General features: G+C 37.4%; 1 protein-coding gene and 1 long non-coding RNA gene across 2 annotated transcripts; both read right to left on the bottom strand.

The window, feature by feature from the left end:
• Window positions 1-5,157: 5,157 nt before the first annotated feature.
• On the bottom strand, window positions 5,158-9,174 carry LOC141613123 (uncharacterized). The gene is made up of 2 exons (XM_074431861.1): window positions 8,904-9,174; window positions 5,158-5,737 (listed from the first exon to the last, which is right to left on the bottom strand). Exons 1-2 carry the CDS (start codon window positions 9,056-9,058, stop codon window positions 5,665-5,667), a joined length of 228 nt encoding a protein of 75 aa, XP_074287962.1. The 5' UTR covers window positions 9,059-9,174; the 3' UTR covers window positions 5,158-5,664.
• A 2,651-nt stretch (window positions 9,175-11,825) lies between these two features.
• Window positions 11,826-19,902, bottom strand: LOC141613127 (uncharacterized). The gene is made up of 2 exons (XR_012529225.1): window positions 19,445-19,902; window positions 11,826-13,318 (listed from the first exon to the last, which is right to left on the bottom strand). It is a non-coding gene; the product is annotated as an uncharacterized LOC141613127 (long non-coding RNA).
• Between the last annotated feature and the right edge of the window lie 591 nt (window positions 19,903-20,493).

Genomic DNA, 20,493 nt, shown 5'->3' with positions numbered 1-20,493 from the left:
CACTTTTACGTAACAATTTCTCAAGAACTAGGCAAAACTTCAATGATTTGCTGTTGAGTGTTGACTGCTGCATCTAATTACAAGGCTGGTATACGACCATACAACGGTCCTATTTGAGAATTTGTGAAAATTAAGGTCATAAATTGTTGACAGAAATGAAATTCAATCATAAAATAATCATTCTACGGCCTTGTGGAAATGAATCAAGACCAAACATATTCCAATTCTTCAAGCAAATGGTATCCGTCACAAGCTTGTGACGGATATTGCCGTCTTCAATGAGATTTTGTGTTCTTTAAGAGCGATTTGCTTTACCAGTTATGTACTTATGTGAGCTACAGAATTCCCCGCTATAGAAACAAGAACAACACAAAAAATTACTAAAAGACATAATAAGATGGTAAATGTCAAATTCAGTTTGTTCCACTCCCATAAATCGCACACCTTAGTTGATAAAGTCATGAGTGTGTATAATTTGCTACCAAAGTCACTGTTACACCCAAATACCCAATAAATAAAGGAAAAATTGACGGGAATAATCTCAGTTTTAGCTCATCTTCCAAAAACAATCCCACCTTTTAATAATCCAAAAATAATTCTAGCTTTTAACCCCATCTTCTTTAAACAATCCCTTTTACCTATTACCTACTTACATGGTTTTAAGTCTCTTAATCATTCTCTTTTTCAAATTTGTAAGTTTTTCATTTATATTTTATTTCTTTTCTAGATAGCACAATCTTAAACCCCTTTATGTAACTACCAAATAATTATTTCGAAAAACAAAGCCCAAAGATCTAAACCCGACTTTAAATCTTAAAATCTTCGTGTTGTAGATTCATCAAGCTCGGGAATTTTGATTGGTTAATTATAATTTCAAATAAGAGAAGATAATACCATAAGTTCGTAATTAGCTAATTATTTTTGGGTGATGCTCGAGTAGACAAATTACTTTTTTATGTGCAACTATGAGTCCATGATATTTTTACCCTTATTAATTATCTTTTTCTTCTGATTCAACTTCGGAAAAAAAAAAAAACTAATTAAGGTCCTCACCACCGCTGGAAGCGATCTAAACACAACCGCACCACCTTAGTTTAATTTTCCAGCAACATAATTACACTTTGTAATTAAATCTCCACTCTATAGCGTTTACATATTGAATGATATATTACTACCGGCAAAAATGCAAGATAATGGTCAAGAAGCAGCTACCGTGAACTGATAAACCAACTACTGACTTGCTATAGGGAATAAAATATATGGTAATGGTAATAGAGTGCTTAGTTGAGTTTGTGATCCACGATCATCTAGCTAATTTGTCGAAAACGCAAACAAGCTAATCTGGAGTATTGAACTAATTAGCCGAAAATGACAAAGAACTTAAATCAGCAAAAAAATTCAATGAATAATGTAATTGATATAAAAAGAAATAATTCTTTGTTGAAATATAAGAATGAGGATTTATAATTGGAGAATTTTGAATTTATTTGATTGAGATTTTATGAGTGACCTACTATAGCAAGTCATTTATACGAGGGGATTGTTTAAAGAAGATGGGGTTAGAAGGTGGGATTATTTTTGGATTATTAAAAGGTGGGATCATTTTTGGAAGATGAGTCAAAGGTCGGATTATTCCCGTCAATTTTTCCATAAATAAATGATAGAGTAAATTAATAAATACACCCTTATATATACCACTTTTTAAAAATTACTACCTTATAAAAAAAGTTTCAAAAGCTACTACCTTATAAAGCATAGGTGTGTATAATTTTCTACCAAAGTCACTTTCCGATATAAAAATATGTGAATTGACCAAAATACCCTCACTTAAGTATTTCACATTTCTCCACATTATGCCAATAAACAACTAAACACTTTTCTTTTCTTCCACCTATCTCTCCTCTCTTCATATCTCCTTTAATCAAACCTTAACCACCAATCTTATCATCTACTAATCAAGAAATCAAGATAACAAATCGACCATCAACACTTAACAAACTAAACTAAAACCCTAATTCTGTGTTTCAGTTTTATTAATAACAACCCAAATTAAATTTTATATTAATTAATTAAATTAAATTCCTCATTTTGCGTCTAATCTTTAATTAATTAGAAACCTAACTTTGACTTAGAACCCTAACTTTGTTGTTGTTTAATGCAGTAGCGTTGTTGTCCATATGAATTTGATTGGTGTTAGTATTGTAAGAATGATTAATGAACCAAAAGGGATACAATGTAAATACTTGGTTGCTTTAATGTGGAGAATATGTATGTAAAAGTGGAGGAACTTATTATAAGAGGGGCATTTTGCATCTATATAGTGGGATTTGAAACATTCAACTTAGTTGATGATAAATTGATAAGTGTTGTTCGTTGATGAGATTGGTTTTGATGCGAAATGCGGAAGCGGATTAAGAGAAAAATAAAATAAAAGGGATATTTGCCTTGAATTCATGTGTAGAACTCAAGTCAATGGAATATTTACTCGGTGCTAGACCTATAACACGAGTAATGAGTGAGAATACTCAAGACCTATTGAATATTAATCGGGCTAAAGCTTGATCGCGTCAAACTCTAACATTTTTTGGATCGAACGCATCAATCATGAATTACAAACTTGTAAAACATTAGGCTTTTCTTTTTTTATTCAAAATCTCATGTGTTTCTACAAGAGATTAGGATGGTTATATATAGCCTTACAAAAAAGTAAAAGGAAACCTAAAAGCCATGCTATTAAGAAAAGTTATTATGACACATAATGATAATCATAATGAACCAATTAAGATAGCTAATAAAGTTATTTTAATAGCTCAATTAAACCCCTATTTATTCCTAAATTAATCCCTCCATCGACTCGTATCCGTACTCGTATCATCCGCCCTTTCTTCAAAAAGAATCGTCCCGATTCTTGGACCTGTAATATGGGTTATCAAAAGCCGATCAACCCTCGAACCACCTTGTTCGAGTTTAAACTTTGAATTCCAATCGCAATCGGAAATTCAACCAACATCTTGACTTTGACACGCCTTAAGAACGTTTGGGACCAAGTTTTTTTTTTTTTTTTTTTTTGATGAACAGTACCAGGCCCGTGAACAGTAGTTTTTTTTTTTTTGTCCCGCTTGGAATAAAAATTACTAGAAACTCGCCCTTAAGATGCAAAACCGATTAACCCTCAAACTACCTGCTTGAGTTTAACCCTTGAACTCCAATCGCAATCGGAAATTCAACTAATAACTTGGTTTTGATACGCCTAGGACCGTCTAGATTTAGGAAAATCAAGAGCCGAAGCTCTGATACCATATGATGTGAAAATGAAATGCGGAAGCGGATTTGTTTGGCTGAAACAGTCGGAGTGACTGTTCGTTTTATGAACTTGAGGTTCCATTATCGTAAAATACGCAAATAAAGAGTAGCAAGGATAAGCAGACACCGAATTAGACCTATAAATCGATGAACGGGATTGGCTAACCAAGACCTATTGGTTCCAATCGAGCGATAGATAGGAAACGCGTCCTAAATAACCACTATTTTTGAGTTATCGCAACAACTCGATGAAATTTGTTTAACACAAACAAAAGTCGATTTTCTTTATAAAATTCTTGTCTGTCTAACCAATACAAAATGAAAGCCCTTAAATAGTTGAAATGGGCAAGGCAATTCAACGCCTAAATGCTAATTGTAACAGCTAAATTAAAACAATGATGACCCAAATTAAAGACCCATAATGACTCCTTAAATCTAGCATACTAAAGGTCTTCTAAGAGCAAATAATAAGTATGAATTAAAATGGTATCAAACCAATAACTTAAACGTGCTAATTAACTACCAATTTAATGACCAACCCGTATCATATTCGTATCAGGTTTAATGAAGGAAGAAGTAGAGGAAGAAGAAGATGAATAGATGAAGAAAAGGTGTAAATAGGTAATAGAAGGAAATATTAGAAGAGGGGTATTATGGTCAGAAATTTTATGTTTTAGAAGGAAAATTCAAATTGTGTCGGAATATACAATTTTAAGACACCGGAAAGGCGAAAAGTGACTGTGGTAGCAAATTATACACACATATGCTTTGTAAGGTAGTAATTTTTGAAACTTTTTTTATAAGGTAGTAATTTTAGAAAAGTGGTATATATAAGGGTGTATTTATTAATTTACACTAAATAAATCCCACACCTTGCAGACAATAAAGAGCACCACACACATTATGTGCACCAATTCTCATTGAAGACGGACACTTTTCGTCACAAGTTGAAGACAGGCTAAATGTCGCCATTTTAATGACAAAATGTGACCATTTTAATGACAAATTATTATAGCTTGGGAAATTGTTCTGGTAACTTTTTAATTAAAATGGTTACATTTTTGTCTTAAATGGGTCACATTTTACCCCGTCTTCAGCTTGTGACGAAATGTACCCGTCACAAGCAAAACGCTTTACATTATGTGGCTTTGACACCAGTGTCACAAATTGCACATCCCGAAACATCTTGTAGAATGAACAACAATCCTTTTAAGAGTTCGTAAATATGATAGTTATTCAGAAACTATGGCAAAGTATTTAATCCTTTAGGATTTGGGAGGGAGGGAGGGAGAGAAAAAAAAATATGCAGCAACTATTTTGTCAAAATGGCCTTTTAGAATCCCTCGCCGTGTACAAATCATTGTCATCACATCACCACCAGACCCACCGGCCACCACTACCCCTAGTCCGCCGCAAAACCCACATACTACCAACCAGTCAGTCACCAGTCACCACTGTCGTTGCCACCATACCCATTGCGTTTGAAAGTATAGCTCCCATGGTAGATTCGGACAGGAGAGAGATACAAGAGTGGGCGTGGTAAACAACAGTGAAGGAAAGGAGTTTCTGGCGAAAGAAAAGTGGTTGCAAACACAATGCCACCAATAGGTCTTGGTATAGACGGGTGGGGCGAACAGACGGGTAAAGACCTCTAATAAAATGGGTAAGGGGGACAAGGTGGGGCACCCCCATGTGCTTTCCACTTTATGGCAAATGGGTATTTTGTGAGGAAAAATGGTATCCGTCTATACATATAGACGGATAGTGCCCGTCTATAATGAGAATTTGTGCAATGCCACATGTATTTTGGGGCCATGTATACACCAATTAGAGCGCTAATGAACAGTCAAGTATGTGGTCTAGTAATTACATTAGTTAAAATGCATATCATAAGATTCAAAAGCCAGCTTTTGATCAAAACATTACTGGCTAATCCAATTTCTGCAATACAATCAAGTAACATTGAAGTAGGTTTTTATCCGTCAAAACTCATCTCTAACAAAGTACCAAAATAAATTCTGTAGAGCCATATAAAAGAGCATAAACCCAAAGATGGTGGAAATGGCTTCCAGTTTTGAGTACCAACATTTTGGAGAAGCATTCACTTGATTGATAGGCCAATTACTTCACCTCTTCAACATATATAAATGAAACTTTCTAAAGGACTATTGCGTCAAAGGGATTTTAACTGTATCACAAATTCACAGAAGCAATCAATAGAAACGTGTCTACAAGAAATAAAGGAGCAGTCGACAGGTTCTTCAGGTGTGTACGTTAACTAAACAAAATCCTATGCAACTTAGAAAAAAGAAACTTCCAAAAGATCATAGAAGGTTTGTCTTTGGCTTACAAATATTAGCACTAATCATCCTTAGGACTTTCCTTCTGATGAACCTTTCCTCCGACTTCCTTTGGTTTAACTTTGTCTCCCACCCTACATACAAAATATACTTGACAATCAAATCCACAGCTGTAAAAGATTTAAATGAAAACGCATAAATTTAGACATGGATATATGCTGTGAATTGTGATAGCCGTAGATTCTATTCAAGTAGCCCCCTCTTAATTACGAGGTAAGCCTTTATATTTGCAAAATAGCAAGTCCCTTGTATATGTAACAAGGCCATATAAAACAATACTCAAGTATGGTTAAAGCACATTTACATAGCAGACCACTTTTTCTTATCAGGTAAGGAACCTTGGTTTATCCTCTAATTAGAGGCAAACCCATCACGCCCTTTCAGATGAGAAAGTAAAGTAAGAGTCGCTGGCTAGACCACTTTGAACGTGGGATCAAACGCTCAAACATCGCAATATAACTTGGGGCGTCAATAATATAAGGAACTACTATAATTCTAGTCAGATAATAATTTCTGTTAAATTACTTGAACAAATGACGTAGAGAATATCATAATCTCCAATAGTTGATCCTATAGACCATGGCCTTTCTGGGTAGAGAGCAATTATCACAAAAAGGCAAATTCTTTCACAATAATTCTTTGAGTGACCAACAAAATCAAATCCTTGACCAACCATATAGAAACCATTGACCAGCACAAATTTATTTTCCGGATTGCATAGCACTAGACTATGTTACTTCGACGCTTCACTTAGCTACCATGTTGCGTGTGAGCGTGTCCGACACGTCTACGGGTAGATACAACATAAGATATGTGTCCAACACTCCAAAATCAGACACGATACTGATACTCCAACTAAGATCCTCAAGTTGAATTTCAATTATGCCAAATATAAGCAAAAAGAGAGGAAACAAGACAAAAGAATGTAACAAAAAACAACTTTGAAGAAGAATATATATATAGGGAGACAGTGAGGCAAGTAACAAGTAAAAAAAAAAAAAGGAGAACAGAATTTCCCGTGCTTGTATTTAATGCATGCAGTATTAGCTTGTTTAAATATTTTACAAAATGCATCGTATAAGAGTTTCGCATAACTGGAAAAAACCTTGAAATTTACATGAAGAATTTCCATGGGAGCCCAACAGTCGTTTTACATAACTAGCTTGTTTAAATATTTTACAAAAGTATTTCCATGAGAGCCCAACTGTCGTTTTGCATAACTGGAAAAAAAACCTTGCAGAACGACACACATAAGGGCAGCCAGGGCAGACGAGACTACATTAATCAGAAGGCCTAACTTTGTAAGATATGCGAGTCTGTTAAGCCATGCAAGTTACATGAAGAATTTAACTCAGAAACATAGTTCAGAAATTCAAGCACATAAAAGTAGAGGATCGCAAGCAGTTGGATACGAATTTCCTAGCTAGATGAAAGAGGTTCAAATGTATTGGTTGCACAAGAGCGACAAAATGAATAAACCTTCATAACTCATAACTCATGAGAAAAATTTATTCAAGATGGAAAAATTATTCAAAATTTGACCCACGATATTTCGACACTTAACGACACTCCAACTTTCCGAAATGACACGACACGACTTCACTTCATTTTAATCCAGCAACATGAATCTTTCAAACAGCTGTGTTTGTTACTCGACACCGTCTTACGTCCGACACTTAAGAGTCAAGTCAAAGTAAAACAGGATTTAAATGAATGTAAAGTAATGAACAACTTGCTTAAAGTAAAAGTACATGCAAGGAGAGCTAAATCATCTAATGTAGAATACTGCCCTATAAAAATCTTCACACTATAATCTCCACAGAAATAAGGGAAACCCCTAAAAATTTCGCTCCTAGCTTTCATGTAAGGACTTCTTACTTCTATTAACGGAATAAAAGGAAAATAAACCGATATTGACAGCATCTAAAGTTACTTGTCGAAGCCGCAACATAGATTTTTAGAATATAAGAACTATTTTCTAGCCACAAAAAATTGACTAATTGCTCAAATTAGCTGAGTTTATAATACAATAATACAATATGTTTGTCTACTCCTACTTACTTCAATAGTCTAACTGTTATGATTTACACCGCCGTTCACTGATTTATACCGTCTCTAAATTAACATGCTCAAATTAAAGGTCACAAAACCATGAACTTAAATAATACGGAGTAACCTCTATATAACCAGAAACAAGTAGGCTTATTTGACTTAAGAATGTCAAATCCAACAGTCAATTGTTTAAGCTGATCTTTGAACGAAAGCAAATCAACGGTTGAGATGTAACGCAAATATCGCCATCAAAACAAGCTATAAATTCACAATCAAATGAATGGTATCAAAGACCATAGGTTTTTACAATCTAATAGCCATTCTCTAGCTACAATCTAAAGACCATAGCTTGTAATAATACAATATACGTTTCTCTACTCCTACACTATTCTGTGGTCTAATTACCGCGATTCAGACTATTTCACTCCACTCATTAATAAGGTCTCGTTCTCTAGATTGTAACATGCTGAAACTGGAGGTAACAGAACCATGAAATTATCACATAAAATTCCAAAACAAACATAAACAAGCTTAGATTGAAATTAATCAATCATTTCAAGCTGAAGTTTGATCAAAATCAACTCACATATCGAAATATAACGCTAAAGCAATCAAAACACGCTATAAATTCACAATCAAGTAGTAATAAGAATAGCCGAGCTTGCAATACTACAATACCTTCTACTAATCCTAATTTCTTCGGCAGTCTAATTGCCGCAAATTAAACCGCCGTTCCATTAACAGAAGCACAAAATTACTTAAACCTCTATATCAAACAGAAGCACACTCTTAATTTCAATTGCAGAATCAAATCAATTAATCATTTTGAGCTGAATTTTGATCAAATCACCTCACCAATTGAAATATATTGCAAATAATAGCAATCAAACGCGCTATAAATTCACAATCAAGTAGAAATAAGATTACATAATCTACAATTCTACGACAAACAAAAATCGCATAAGTTCAATTTCATAATCAAATCAATGAGTCATCTTAAGCTTAATTTTCATCAAAATCATCTCATCGATCGAAATATAACGCAAACAATCGCAATCGAAACACAATAACAATTCACAATCAAATCAAATCAAATAATAATAATGCATAATCTACGATAAGCAAAACTAAAGCGAGAATCAAATTAATGAAGACGATGAGAATTAGGTTAAAGTAGGAGAGAAATACTTAGACGAAGCCGATTGAGATTCTTGTTCAAGCCAATGGCGAATTTGCTTAACGTTGCGACGGAAGATTGCGGCCGAGTTCTTGACGTCGCTACGGAGGAGAAGTACGGCGGCGCTAACTCCTGCAACTGTCAGTATGAAGTTCGTCAACGCCATTAATGTCAGGTGTCAAGGTTTGGGGAATTTACCGAGGTTTTGGTATTCCACGGGTTTTTAGTTTTGGAGGTGAACTCGGAACTCCGGAAGTCGGAAGTAGGGATGGCAGTGGGTCGGGGACCCGACCCAGATCCCGAGGGTCGGACCCTAATGGGTTGGGTATGAGTCTCATTTTTTCAGACCCAATGGGTATGGGTCGGGTATGGGTTTTAAGAAAATATTTCGGGTCCGAGTCCGGGTCTAAGTTATGAGACCCATACCCGACCCTTGGACCCCTTTTTAAAGAAAAAAAAATCAAAATTACATCTTTTCTGAATTCATACTGGTAGACGGTAGAAACCCAACTAAAATCTTTTTCTCTTCCCTCATCCCATAAAGTGATAAAACCCAACCAAACTCTTCTGACAATACCACCACACCACCACTGACACAAGAAAACCACCACCGCAACACTGATACGCGACTGACAATCACCTCTCTAATAGCCGGCGACTGACAACCACCATTAACGGCAGATTAATAAACTCATAATGTTAAAGTAGTATGAATTTTTTTTTTTTAATATTATAGACCCCATAGCTGTTAATCTTTTTACTAAAGTGGCTAAAACTCGGACCCGCGGGTAGACCTTGACCCTACCCTTACCCATATGGTCCGGGTATGGGTCCTCAAATTTTAGACCCTTGCGGGTCTGGGTCGGGTACGGGTCCAAAGGAAAAATCTCGGGTCGGGTCCGGGTCTAGGCGGACCCTACCCAGACCCTACCCATTGCCATCCCTAGTCGGAAGCAATGAACTTCACAAGAGTTACAACTTACAACTAGACCTCGTAAAACTGACTGGATCCGATAAGGCTGTCCTAGGACACGAACATGACCCAAAAGCGACCCAACAGATCCGAAAGAGATCCAACCCGAAATAACCCAACTTGAGTGGCCCAAAATGACTTAATTAAGGCAATATCATGACCCAATTGACCATCAATCCGACGCAAAATAACCCGACCCGAAAGTAACCCGATAAATTGTTGTCTCGAAGATAATCCGATACGAAGTGATCTGACCCGAACCTGACCGAATGACCTGGCCCAAACCTGGCCGAATGACCCATTTACCAGGTTTAGTTACAACCGAAGGAGGTTAGGAACGATAAAGAAGCTACTGATATTGTTATCAAACCAAATGGGTCGCAGCACAAGGAAATATTTGTGAGATGGATCGCTCCGCCTAATGATTGGATAGTCCTAAATGTTGACGGCCATGACGAGGCGTCGAAGGGAAGCCCGGGGATAATGATTGTAGCTTATGCGGAAAAGTTATGGCTTGCAACGTCCATCGTGCTGAATTGATGGCCTTGCGTCCGGGATTGTTGATTAATTGCAATGGAGCGAAAATTTCCTAGATCGATTATTCAAATGGATTCAAGAGTTGTTCGGAGTTTTATGAAGACGGACATGCTATCTCCCTACGGCACATTCTCACGGCCTGATTCAAATTTACAAGTCGTTTGTTAATGACACCTCATGGAAAGTAGAGATGGTTTCATACTTATCGTGAGGCCAATCGGATCGGTTAGCCAATCTTGGTGTATCCCAAGATCAAAAGCTGAGTATTATTAACAAGATATTGGGGGAGTGGCGTGACCTTGAGTCGTGCCTTTTCATGCTTTCTAGTTTGCGTTTTTTTTTTCCTTCGCCAATCTAATCCCAATATCCTACCATGTGACAAAAATGTCAGTTTTAAACAATAAAATAGGTCAAATATATGGAATTATGGATAACTGGATGAGGCAACATGCAAAAAACAGAATGGCGGAAATAACAAACTCTTGTCCCATCCACCTATAATATGATAGTATTTGCCCCATTTTACGCTGAAAACGAATATGAGCATCTTAAGGGAGACTCACCATTAGGCTTTTGGTTGACCACTTAAACCTCAGTTTTTAGTTTTTTTTTTTTTTTTTTTTTTTTTTTTTTTTTTGCTCATATTTTCTAAACTTAATTATAAAGCTGCCTACATAAGTAGTGGAAGGTAGAACGACATGGCCGTGGGCTATCGGATTAGCATAGCTCGACGAGACTCGACTAGGCAACAAAAAAATAGAATGGCTAGGAAATGACAAAGTCTTGTCCCATCAACCTATAATATGATAGTATTTGCCCCGTTTTACGCCTAAAACGAATAGGAGCGTCTTAAGGAAGACTTAATATTATAAGGCTTTTGGGTGACCACTTAAACCCTTCTCAAGGGTTGGTTTGTTTGTTTGTTCTTGTTTACTCATATTTTCTGAATTTAAATGTCAACCTACTGCATATGCACTTAAAGGTAGAACAATATGGCCGTGGGCCATCGGATTAGCATAGCTCAACGAGACTCGACCAGGGAAAACAGGGAAACGATAATTTTGTGAGCCTACGACTAGAAGGAGGCGCAGATGAAGCAAGATCAATGGTTGTAAAAACTTCACCACATTCATTCAAATGTGGCAGATGAAGCAAGATCAATGGTTGTAGAAACTTCACCACATTCATTCAAATGGGCCGGCCAATTGAGAAGTCATATTGGATACTAATCGTTATTAACGGCGAAATAGATAGATATCAACACCAAGCTTTTGGACTTTTAAACGCAAAAATCATACATTCATAGTTTCATACTATACTACTATAGGTACCAAAATTGGTAAGGACTCTCATCTTTTAAATAGGTGGTTAGGGGTTTGATTTCCGACTCTTGCGAATGAAAAAACAAATGAAAAAGTCAAACTTGGAAAAGGTCAACCCATTAAATTACCTTGAAGGAGATTGTCCCAACTGTTGATAGGAATACTTTGGTCACCAAAAGAAATAGTTTCATACTATAGGAAAAGTAAACACAAATCCTTGCTATAAAAACAACACTTCATTTCCCTAAAGCAAAGCAAATAATAATAAGCAATAATGGCATCTCCTACCTTGCAATGCTTAATGCTCCTCTGCTACTTGTCCTCTTTATTCATCTTACCCTCGTCTTCATTTCCGATTACTCTTCAACTTTCACGAAAAGCACATTCGTCTAAAAACCCGAAAGACCTCATCTCCGACATTGTAAAAGCCACCCTTAATAGAGCTTACCATTTGCGACATCACAACAATAACAAACATCCTTCCACATCTACCCCTCTTTACCCTATCAGATATCCCTCGGAATATGTCATTTCCCTATCCTTAGGAACACCCCCACAAAAGCTCCCTGTCGTCTTCGACACCGCTAGCAGCCTCGTGTGGGTCCCCTGCACCTCTAACTACCTCTGCAGAAATTGCACCCAAATAACCGAAGCCAATATTGCTGTGTTCAAGCCCAAGAGATCCTCTTCTAAGCAATCCGTTAATTGCAGCAATAAAAAATGCATCGTCTCGCCCAGTTCAATAGGAAGCTGCCCCGGTTGCAGCAGCTGCCGTAGGCCTTGTGCCTACAATCAGCCCTACAGCACTGGTTTAACCTTAGGCCACGCTATTTCCGACAACCTTAACTTGCAGGGGAAGGTAGTCCCCGACTTTTTTTTCGGGTGCTCGTCCTATTCAGATATTTTGTCGAAAGGTATTGTTGGGTTCGGTAGGAACCCAATGTCTCTACCAAACCAGATCAACCTTACTAAGTTTTCGTACTGTCTTGTGTCTCACAAATTTGACGACACTTCTAAAAGCAGTCGATTAGTCCTAGGCGACTCGGATGACGTCCAAGGGATGAAGTACACTCCTTTGCTTAAAAACCCCTCCATTGAACCCTACAACCAAGTCTACTACGTTCTCCTGGAGGGAATCACCATTGGTAAAAAAGTAGTAAAATTACCACAAGAGATTAATCTAGTTCCCGATAGTAATGGGGACAGAGGTACTGTAGTAGATTCGGGTTCAACCTTGACCTCGATAGATTCAGGTTTGTTTAACCCGATCATCAAGGAGTTCACAGCTCAGTTGACCCCTGCTCAACGTCGAGGAGTGGAAAATAATGTGACGTCATCGTCATTAGGAGGAAATATGGTTTGTGTCAATGTTACGCCGGGTCTGCAAGGACTTGATTTCCCGGAGATTGTATTTCACTTCAAGGGTAATGTTAAGATGGATATGGGGGTCGATAATTATTTCAATATTGGCGGAAACCAGTTGTGTCTGCCATTTGTGAATTCTACGACTTCAATTGCGCCAGGTGGTGGTGGTTATGGACCAGCGATGATATTGGGTAACTATCAGCAGTTTGATTTCCGCCTTGAGTTTGACCTTAAGAAACAAAGGTTGGGTGTCAAGAGACAAAATTGTGACCTAATCTAAGCTCACAGTATACATATAAGCCATTTAATCCACATTTTCTCAAAGTAATTATGTTATTTATTTGAATAAATATATAAATAACGAAATCATAGGGCGCAACTGCTATCTCATGAGAAGAATTTATTCAAGATGGAAAAAATTATTCAAAATTTGACCCCCGATATTTTGACACTTGCCGACACACCAACCTTCCGAAATGACACGACACGACTTCACTTCATTTTAATCCAGCAACATGAATCTTTCAAACAGCTGTGTTTGTTACTCGACACCGTCATACATCCGACACTTAGAGTCAAGTCAAAGTAAAATAGGATTCAAATGAATGTAAAGTAATTAACAACTTGCTTAAAGTAAAAGTACATGCAAGGAGAGCTAAATCATCTAATGTACAATACTGCCCTATAAAAATCTTCGCACTATAATCTCCACAGAAATAAGGGAAACCTCTAAAAATTCCGCTCCTAGCTTTCATGTAAGGACTTTCTATACCTTCATCAACGGAACAATAGGAAAAGAAACCGATGTTGCCACCATCTAAAGTCACTTGTCGAAGCTGCATCATAGATTTTTAGAATATAAGAACTATTTTCTAGCCGCAAAAAAATGGCCAATTGCTCAAATTAGCTGTGTTTATACTTTATAATACAATAATACGATATATTTGTCTACTCCTACTTACTTCAATAGTCTAACTGTTGTGATTTACACCGCCGTTCACTGATTTATACGGTCTCTAAATTAACATGTTCAAATTAAAGGTCACAGAACCATGAACTTAACTAATCCGGAGTAACCTCTATATAACCAGAAACAAGTAGGCTTATTTGACTTAAGACTGTCAATTGTCAAATCCAACAATCAATTGCTTAAGCTGATCTTTGAACGAAAGCATATCACCGGTTGAAATGTAACGCAAATATCGCCATCAAAACAAGCTATAAATTGACAATCAAATGAATTGTATCAAAGACCATAGGTTTTTACAATCTAATAGCCATTCTCTAGCTACAATCTAAAGACCATAGCTTGTAATAATACAATATACGTTTCTCTACTCCTACACTGTTCTGTGGTCTAATTACGCGATTCAGACCATTTCACTCCACTCATTAATAAGGTCTCTTTCTCGAGCTAGATTGTAACATGCTGAAACTGGAGGTAACAGAACCATGAAATTATCACATAAAATTCTAAATCAAACATAAACAAGCTTAGATTCAAATTAATCAATCATTTCAAGCTGAAATTTGATCAAAATCAACTCACCTATCAAAATATAACGCTAAAGCAATCAAAACACGCTATAACTTCACAATCAAGTAGTAATAAGAATAGCCGAGCTTGCAATACTACAATACCTTCTACTATTCCTAATTTCTTCGGCAGTATAATTGCCGCAAATTAAACCGCCGTTCCATTAACAGAAGCACAAAATTACTTAAACCTCTTGTAAAAGAGTGGATCAAAATGCTAAACAAATAGGCCCAAGAAGGCAGCATCATCAGCAAATCAAAAAAAAGGAATGGGGTTAGGTAGTGATGTGTGCTGTCATTTGTCTGTATATAGAGTTTGTCCTCTTGTGCATGTGAGCCAAGTTAACCTTAGAATCCTCTCTATATATACACAGCATGAAAAGAAGGGTTGTACAGAATACACAAAAAGTTATCAGAGAAATAGAATACAGCCGCCAAACACAGATAATCTTCCTCATACATTTCTGTGCATCATAATCAAACTAAATCAATTGCATACAATGACTCTTAAGGCAAAAATCAACATGGTATCAGAGCCATGAGCATTGTATGCTCTGGCTGCTGTTTATCCTTGTAGATCTGCGTTTCTTGTGTGGTAAGTCTTGTCTGCAACTTCTTCTTCTCAGTTTTATATTGTCTTGCTTTAAAGTTGCAACCTTTAGGCAAGGGTCTGAGTAAGGTGTGTTGTTAGACTTGGTTGGTGACTGTAAGAAGTTGTTATCTGTTTGCTAGTGCTGTCATTTGCCTAGAATAGTATCAAAATGCCTGATAATAGTGATAAGGAAGGAAAGACCATAGATGTCATCGACCCCTTGTCTCGTAAACCCAAATGATGTGGGAAGTACTCTCAAAATTACACCCATATTGACTGGAGTGGAAAACTATATACCTTGGAAGAGACAGATGGAGTTGGCTCTATCCACTAAGAGGAAGTTGGGACTAGTTACTGGGGCCTTAGAGAAACCAAAAAGTGATGGGAAAAAGATTGAAGCTTGGATGGTCATGCAAAACAGTTTGGTTATTTCTTGGATACTTGAGAATGTGAGTGAATCCATTAAGATGGCTGTGATGTATACTCAGTTAGCAAAAGAGATTTGGAAACTTCTTAAAAACAGGTACTTGGTGAGCAATGGTGCTAGAAAGTACAAACTGAACAAGGACACATATGAGTTCAAGCAAGAAGGATTGTCCATAACTGATTATTACATCAAACTCGGGACGATGCGGGATGAGTTGGAGAACTTGAATGATTACCCTTTGATTACACAAATTGAATGATGAAATCACTTGCTTTTTGGCTGCAATTCATAAACAAAAAGAAGAGGGCGAGGCTATTTCGGTTTTTAAATGGTCTCAATTGGTTTCTTTGCTACCCAAAGGAGTCTTTGTCTTTGTTAATGTCCCCGTTACCTCATCTGTTGATGATGTTGTATCCATCATGGTTCAAGAAGAAGCCCAAAGAAACAGAATATTCAATCTGCTCAAAAAACAAAGAGGCCTCTCCCCTCCTTGGAAAGGGGGAGCAGATTGAAACTAAGTGTAAACATTGTGGGTATTCCAATCATTTGTCGAACAATCTTTGGTTTGGACCGGAAATATGAAGCCAAGGAGAGGAGGTTTTAATGGACAACACAGGGGTCAAGGGGGATACAGAAAAAGAAGAGGAGGAAATAGAGGAAGAGGCAGGTCATTTCAAAATCAAGGAGGCACTTATCAAAGTGGAAACAATTATCGAATGGAAACAATTATCGAGTGGAAATGGATATAATGGAAATGGAGGATACGGGAGAATGGCCGAGAATGTTCAAGTGAAGCTAGTAGTGCGGATCTGGTGGCGCTTTGGCGAACATCTAAACAAATGAGAATTTCATGAAGCTTGTCCCTAAGAATGCATCTACATCAAGGTCCGGTCATGACACACGATGAGGAGCTTGAATGCAACTTTGCAGGTACAATATCTTGCTATAACACTGCCACCACTGGTTGTGAATGGATAATAGACTCTGGGGCAAGTGATCACATGGTCACAAGTCTGCAAAAACTCCAGAACGTGAGACCTCTTAAAAGAAAATTGAAAATAAACTTACCAAATGGTAACATATCTTATGTGACACATGTAGGTGAACTGTCCCTTGAGAATGATTTAATTCTAAAAATGTCATGCATGTCCCCGATTTCGACACAATCTCATGTCCTGCTCGAGAAGTTGACCAAGGATAATAATTGTTGTGTTGTGTTTTATGGCACACATTGTGTTGTGCAGGACTGCACTACACTTAAGATCAAGGGAAGAGGAAGAGCTGTGAATGGATTATATCACTTAGAGAAACTCAAACAAAACTCCCCAAAAGCTGCTGACAACAAGTCAAATACTCACAAGAACTCTTTGTTTAATGCATCTTATGTTTTTTCTGTTTGTAATTCAAAGGTCAAAAGATGTGCCCAAAACCAAATTCTCAAACAAAATGTAATGACAATATGACTTCCTTGAATGCAAATTTGAATGCTTATTCTCATTGGCACAACAGATTGGGTCATGCTCCCTTTAGCAAATTAAAACATATTCCTTCTTTAAAGCTAAATGCTGCAGATGCTTCAAAACAAATGTGCATTTGTTGTCCTATGGCAAAACTTACTAAGTCACCTTACTCTCTAAGTGAATCCATTGCAGCTCGTCCTTTTGACTTGATCCATATGGACATTTGGGGGCCATATAAGGTCAAATACAAAGGCAAATACAAATATTTTTTAACTCTTGTTGATGATCACTCTAGGGGGACATGGGTATACCTTCTGGAGAGAAAATCTCAGGCCCTAGACTATCTCAAAGAATTCTATGCATATGCTAATAATCATTTTGGAGGCAAAATTAAAATTGTAAGGTCAGATAATGCCTTGGAACTTGGAGATCAATATTGTACTGAATTCTTCATCAAACATGGAATTGTTCATCAAACTAGCATTGTGGATAGGCAACAACAAAATGGTGTTGTTGAGAGAAAACATAGACACTTATTGGAGATTAGTAGGGCATTGAGATTCCAAGCAGGGTTACCATTGAGTTATTGGGGTGATTGTGTGTTGACCGCTGCTCAATTAGTCAATAGAATACCCTCATCTGTTCTTAAAAACAAGACTCCCTATGAAGTCATTCATCATAAGAAACCTAATTACAATCATCTAAAGGTTTTTGGGTGTCTTGTGATGGCTTATAATCCTGCAAGGGACAAGGACAAATTTCAGGCAAGAGGAATTCCTTGTGTATTTGTAGGATATCCTGCAAATCAGAAGGGCTATAAGGTGGAGGAGATAAAAACAGGAAAGAGGTTTGTCTCAAGAGATCTAGTGTTTTACGAAGATACATTTCCCTACCTCAATAATAATAAAGAGAAGTTTATGCATCCTGTGCCAGTGGACATCTTTGTCCCTGTGTATGACACCCAAGCTGTTGGTACACCTGACTTGGATCAAAATGAGGATCATGTCACTAACAGTATCCCTGAGTCACCTGAGGGGGAGCTTGTGACAGAAAATACTTCAGAAAACATTGTAGAAGATGTCTCTAATGAAGTTCAGAGAAGGTCTGAAAGAACTAGGAGGCAACCTAGCTGGATGAAGGACTTTGTAGTCAATTACAAAGGTAACAATAGCAAGAGTGACACGGCTCAACTCTTACATGTGATTGATGCCTCTGTGCACCAAAGCTTTGCTAATATGGTGAATGGTATAACAAAAATTGTAGAACCTGCCCACTACTATCAAGCTGTAACTGATCTAAAGTGGGTTGAAGCTATGAATAGTGAGTTGGAAGCATTGGAGAAGAATCAAACATGGGAGGTGACCACTTTACCACCTGGTAGAATAGCAATTGGTTGTAAGTGGATATACAAATTGAAGTATAATGCTGATGGATCCCTTGAGAGGCACAAGGCCAGGTTAGTAATTCAAGGGTTTAGGCAAAAGGAAGGGGTGGATTACTCCCAAACCTTTGCACCAGTGGCAAAAATGACCACTGTAAGAACTCTACTGGCTGTTGCTTCTATGCTTGGGTGGCAGCTATGCCAGATGGATGTTAGTAATGCATTTCTACATGGAGAGCTTGAAGAAGAAGTGTATATGAGCATGCCTCAAGGATACTCAGGAAAAGGAAGTAGAATTCATCAAACTAATGCTAAACAAATAGGCAGTGAAAGATCTCAGGTGTGCAAACTCAAAAAGGCTTTGTATGGCCTGAAACAAGCACCAAGGCAATGGTTTGCAAAATTGTCCACCGCCCTTTTGAAGTTTGGGTTTGTTCAATCTCATGCAGACACATCTCTGTTCATCAAAGTCCAAGGAGAACATATTACAGCTGTTCTTGTATATGTGGATGACATGGTGATAGCTGGCAACACCTCTATATCAAACAGTAACAATCTTAATTTCAATTGCAGAATCAAATCAATTAGTCATTTTGAGCTGAATTTTGATTGAATCACCTCACCGATTGAAATATATTGCAAATAATAGCAATCAAACGCGCTATAAATTCACAATCAAGTAGAAATAAGATTACATAATCTACAATTCTACGACAACAAAAATCGCATAAGTTCAATTGCATAATCAAATCAATGAGTCATCATCTTAAGCTTAATTTTCATCAAAATTATCTCATCGATCGAAATATAACACAAACAATCGCAATCAAAACACGCTAAAAATTCAAATTCAAAATCATCTCAAATAATAATAAGCATAATCTACGATAAGCAAAACTAAAGCGAGGATAAAATTAAAGAAGAAGATGCGAAATTAGGTTAAAGTAGGAGAGAAATACTTAGACGAAGCAGATTAAGATTCTTGTTCAAGCCAATGGCGAATTTGTTTAACGTTGCGACGAAAGATTGCGGCCGAGTTCTTGACGTCGCTACGAAGGAGAAGTACAGCGGCGCTAACACCTGCAACAGTCAGTATGAAGTTCGTCAACGCCATTACTGTCTGGTGTCAAGGTTTGGGGAATTTGGCGAGGTTTTTATGTTCAGCGGGTTTTTAGTTACAAGAGTTACAACCGAAGAGGTTTAGGAACGCTAAAGAAGCGACTGATATTGTGTTATCAAACCGAAGGAGTCGCAGCATAAGGAAATAAGTGTGAAATGGATCGCTCCGCGTAGTGATTTGGATTGTCCTAAATGTTGACGGGGCGTCGAAGGAAACCCGGGGCAAATTATTGTAGGCTTGTAGCTTATATGCGGAAAAGTTCGGGCTCGCAATGGTTACTCGTGCTGAATTGATGGCCTTGCGCCCGGGATTGTTTATTGCAATGGAGCGGAAGTTTCCTAGACTGATTTATTTAAATGGATTCCAAAGTTGTTGAGGGTTTTCTAGACGGACATGCTATCTCCCTACGGCACATTCTCACGGCCTGATTCAAATTTGCAAGTCGTTCTTTAATGACACTCTTGGAAAGTCGAGATGGTTCATATTTATTGTGAGGCCAATTCGTGGGTAGATTAGTTTAGTCAACCTTGGTGTGTCCCAAGATCAAAAGTTGAGTATCAACAAGATATCGGGGAATAGCGTGGCCTCGACTCTCGAGTCGTACCTTTTTATGCTTTCAGTTTGCGTTGTTGTAGTTGTTTTTAATTTTTGGTTAGTCCTGCTTCTGTTTCACCAAAAATAAAATAAAATAATCCTTCCCCAATCTAATCCCCCCATGTAACATGTCAATCTTAAATAATAAAACGGGACAAATATATGGACGAGGCCAGTGGTGGAGCTGGGGGGGGGGGGCGGAGCGGCTAGCAGAGGCGGTCGCTCCCTCTGGCGGATGAAATTTTCAAAATTTTTAGTTACATTTTTCGAAATTTTTTCGAGGGTGCCTTGTGA

Source organism: Silene latifolia, chromosome 1 (assembly GCF_048544455.1).
Source record: "Silene latifolia isolate original U9 population chromosome 1, ASM4854445v1, whole genome shotgun sequence".
NCBI lineage: Eukaryota > Viridiplantae > Streptophyta > Magnoliopsida > Caryophyllales > Caryophyllaceae > Silene > Silene latifolia.
The sequence above is the reverse complement of the archived record's forward strand: the minus strand, read 5'-3'. Positions and strand labels throughout refer to the sequence as shown.

What these genes read in the sequence shown, in the direction of transcription:
- LOC141613123 (XM_074431861.1), bottom strand. Translation starts at nt 9,058, where the DNA reads ATGGCGTTGACGAACTTCATACTGACAGTTGCAGGAGTTAGCGCCGCC. An exon ending in TCTCAATCGGCTTCGTCTAA is followed by an intron (nt 5,738 to 8,903) that starts GTATTTCTCTCC and finishes TTTTGTATGTAG; the next exon opens with GGTGGGAGACAAAGTTAAAC.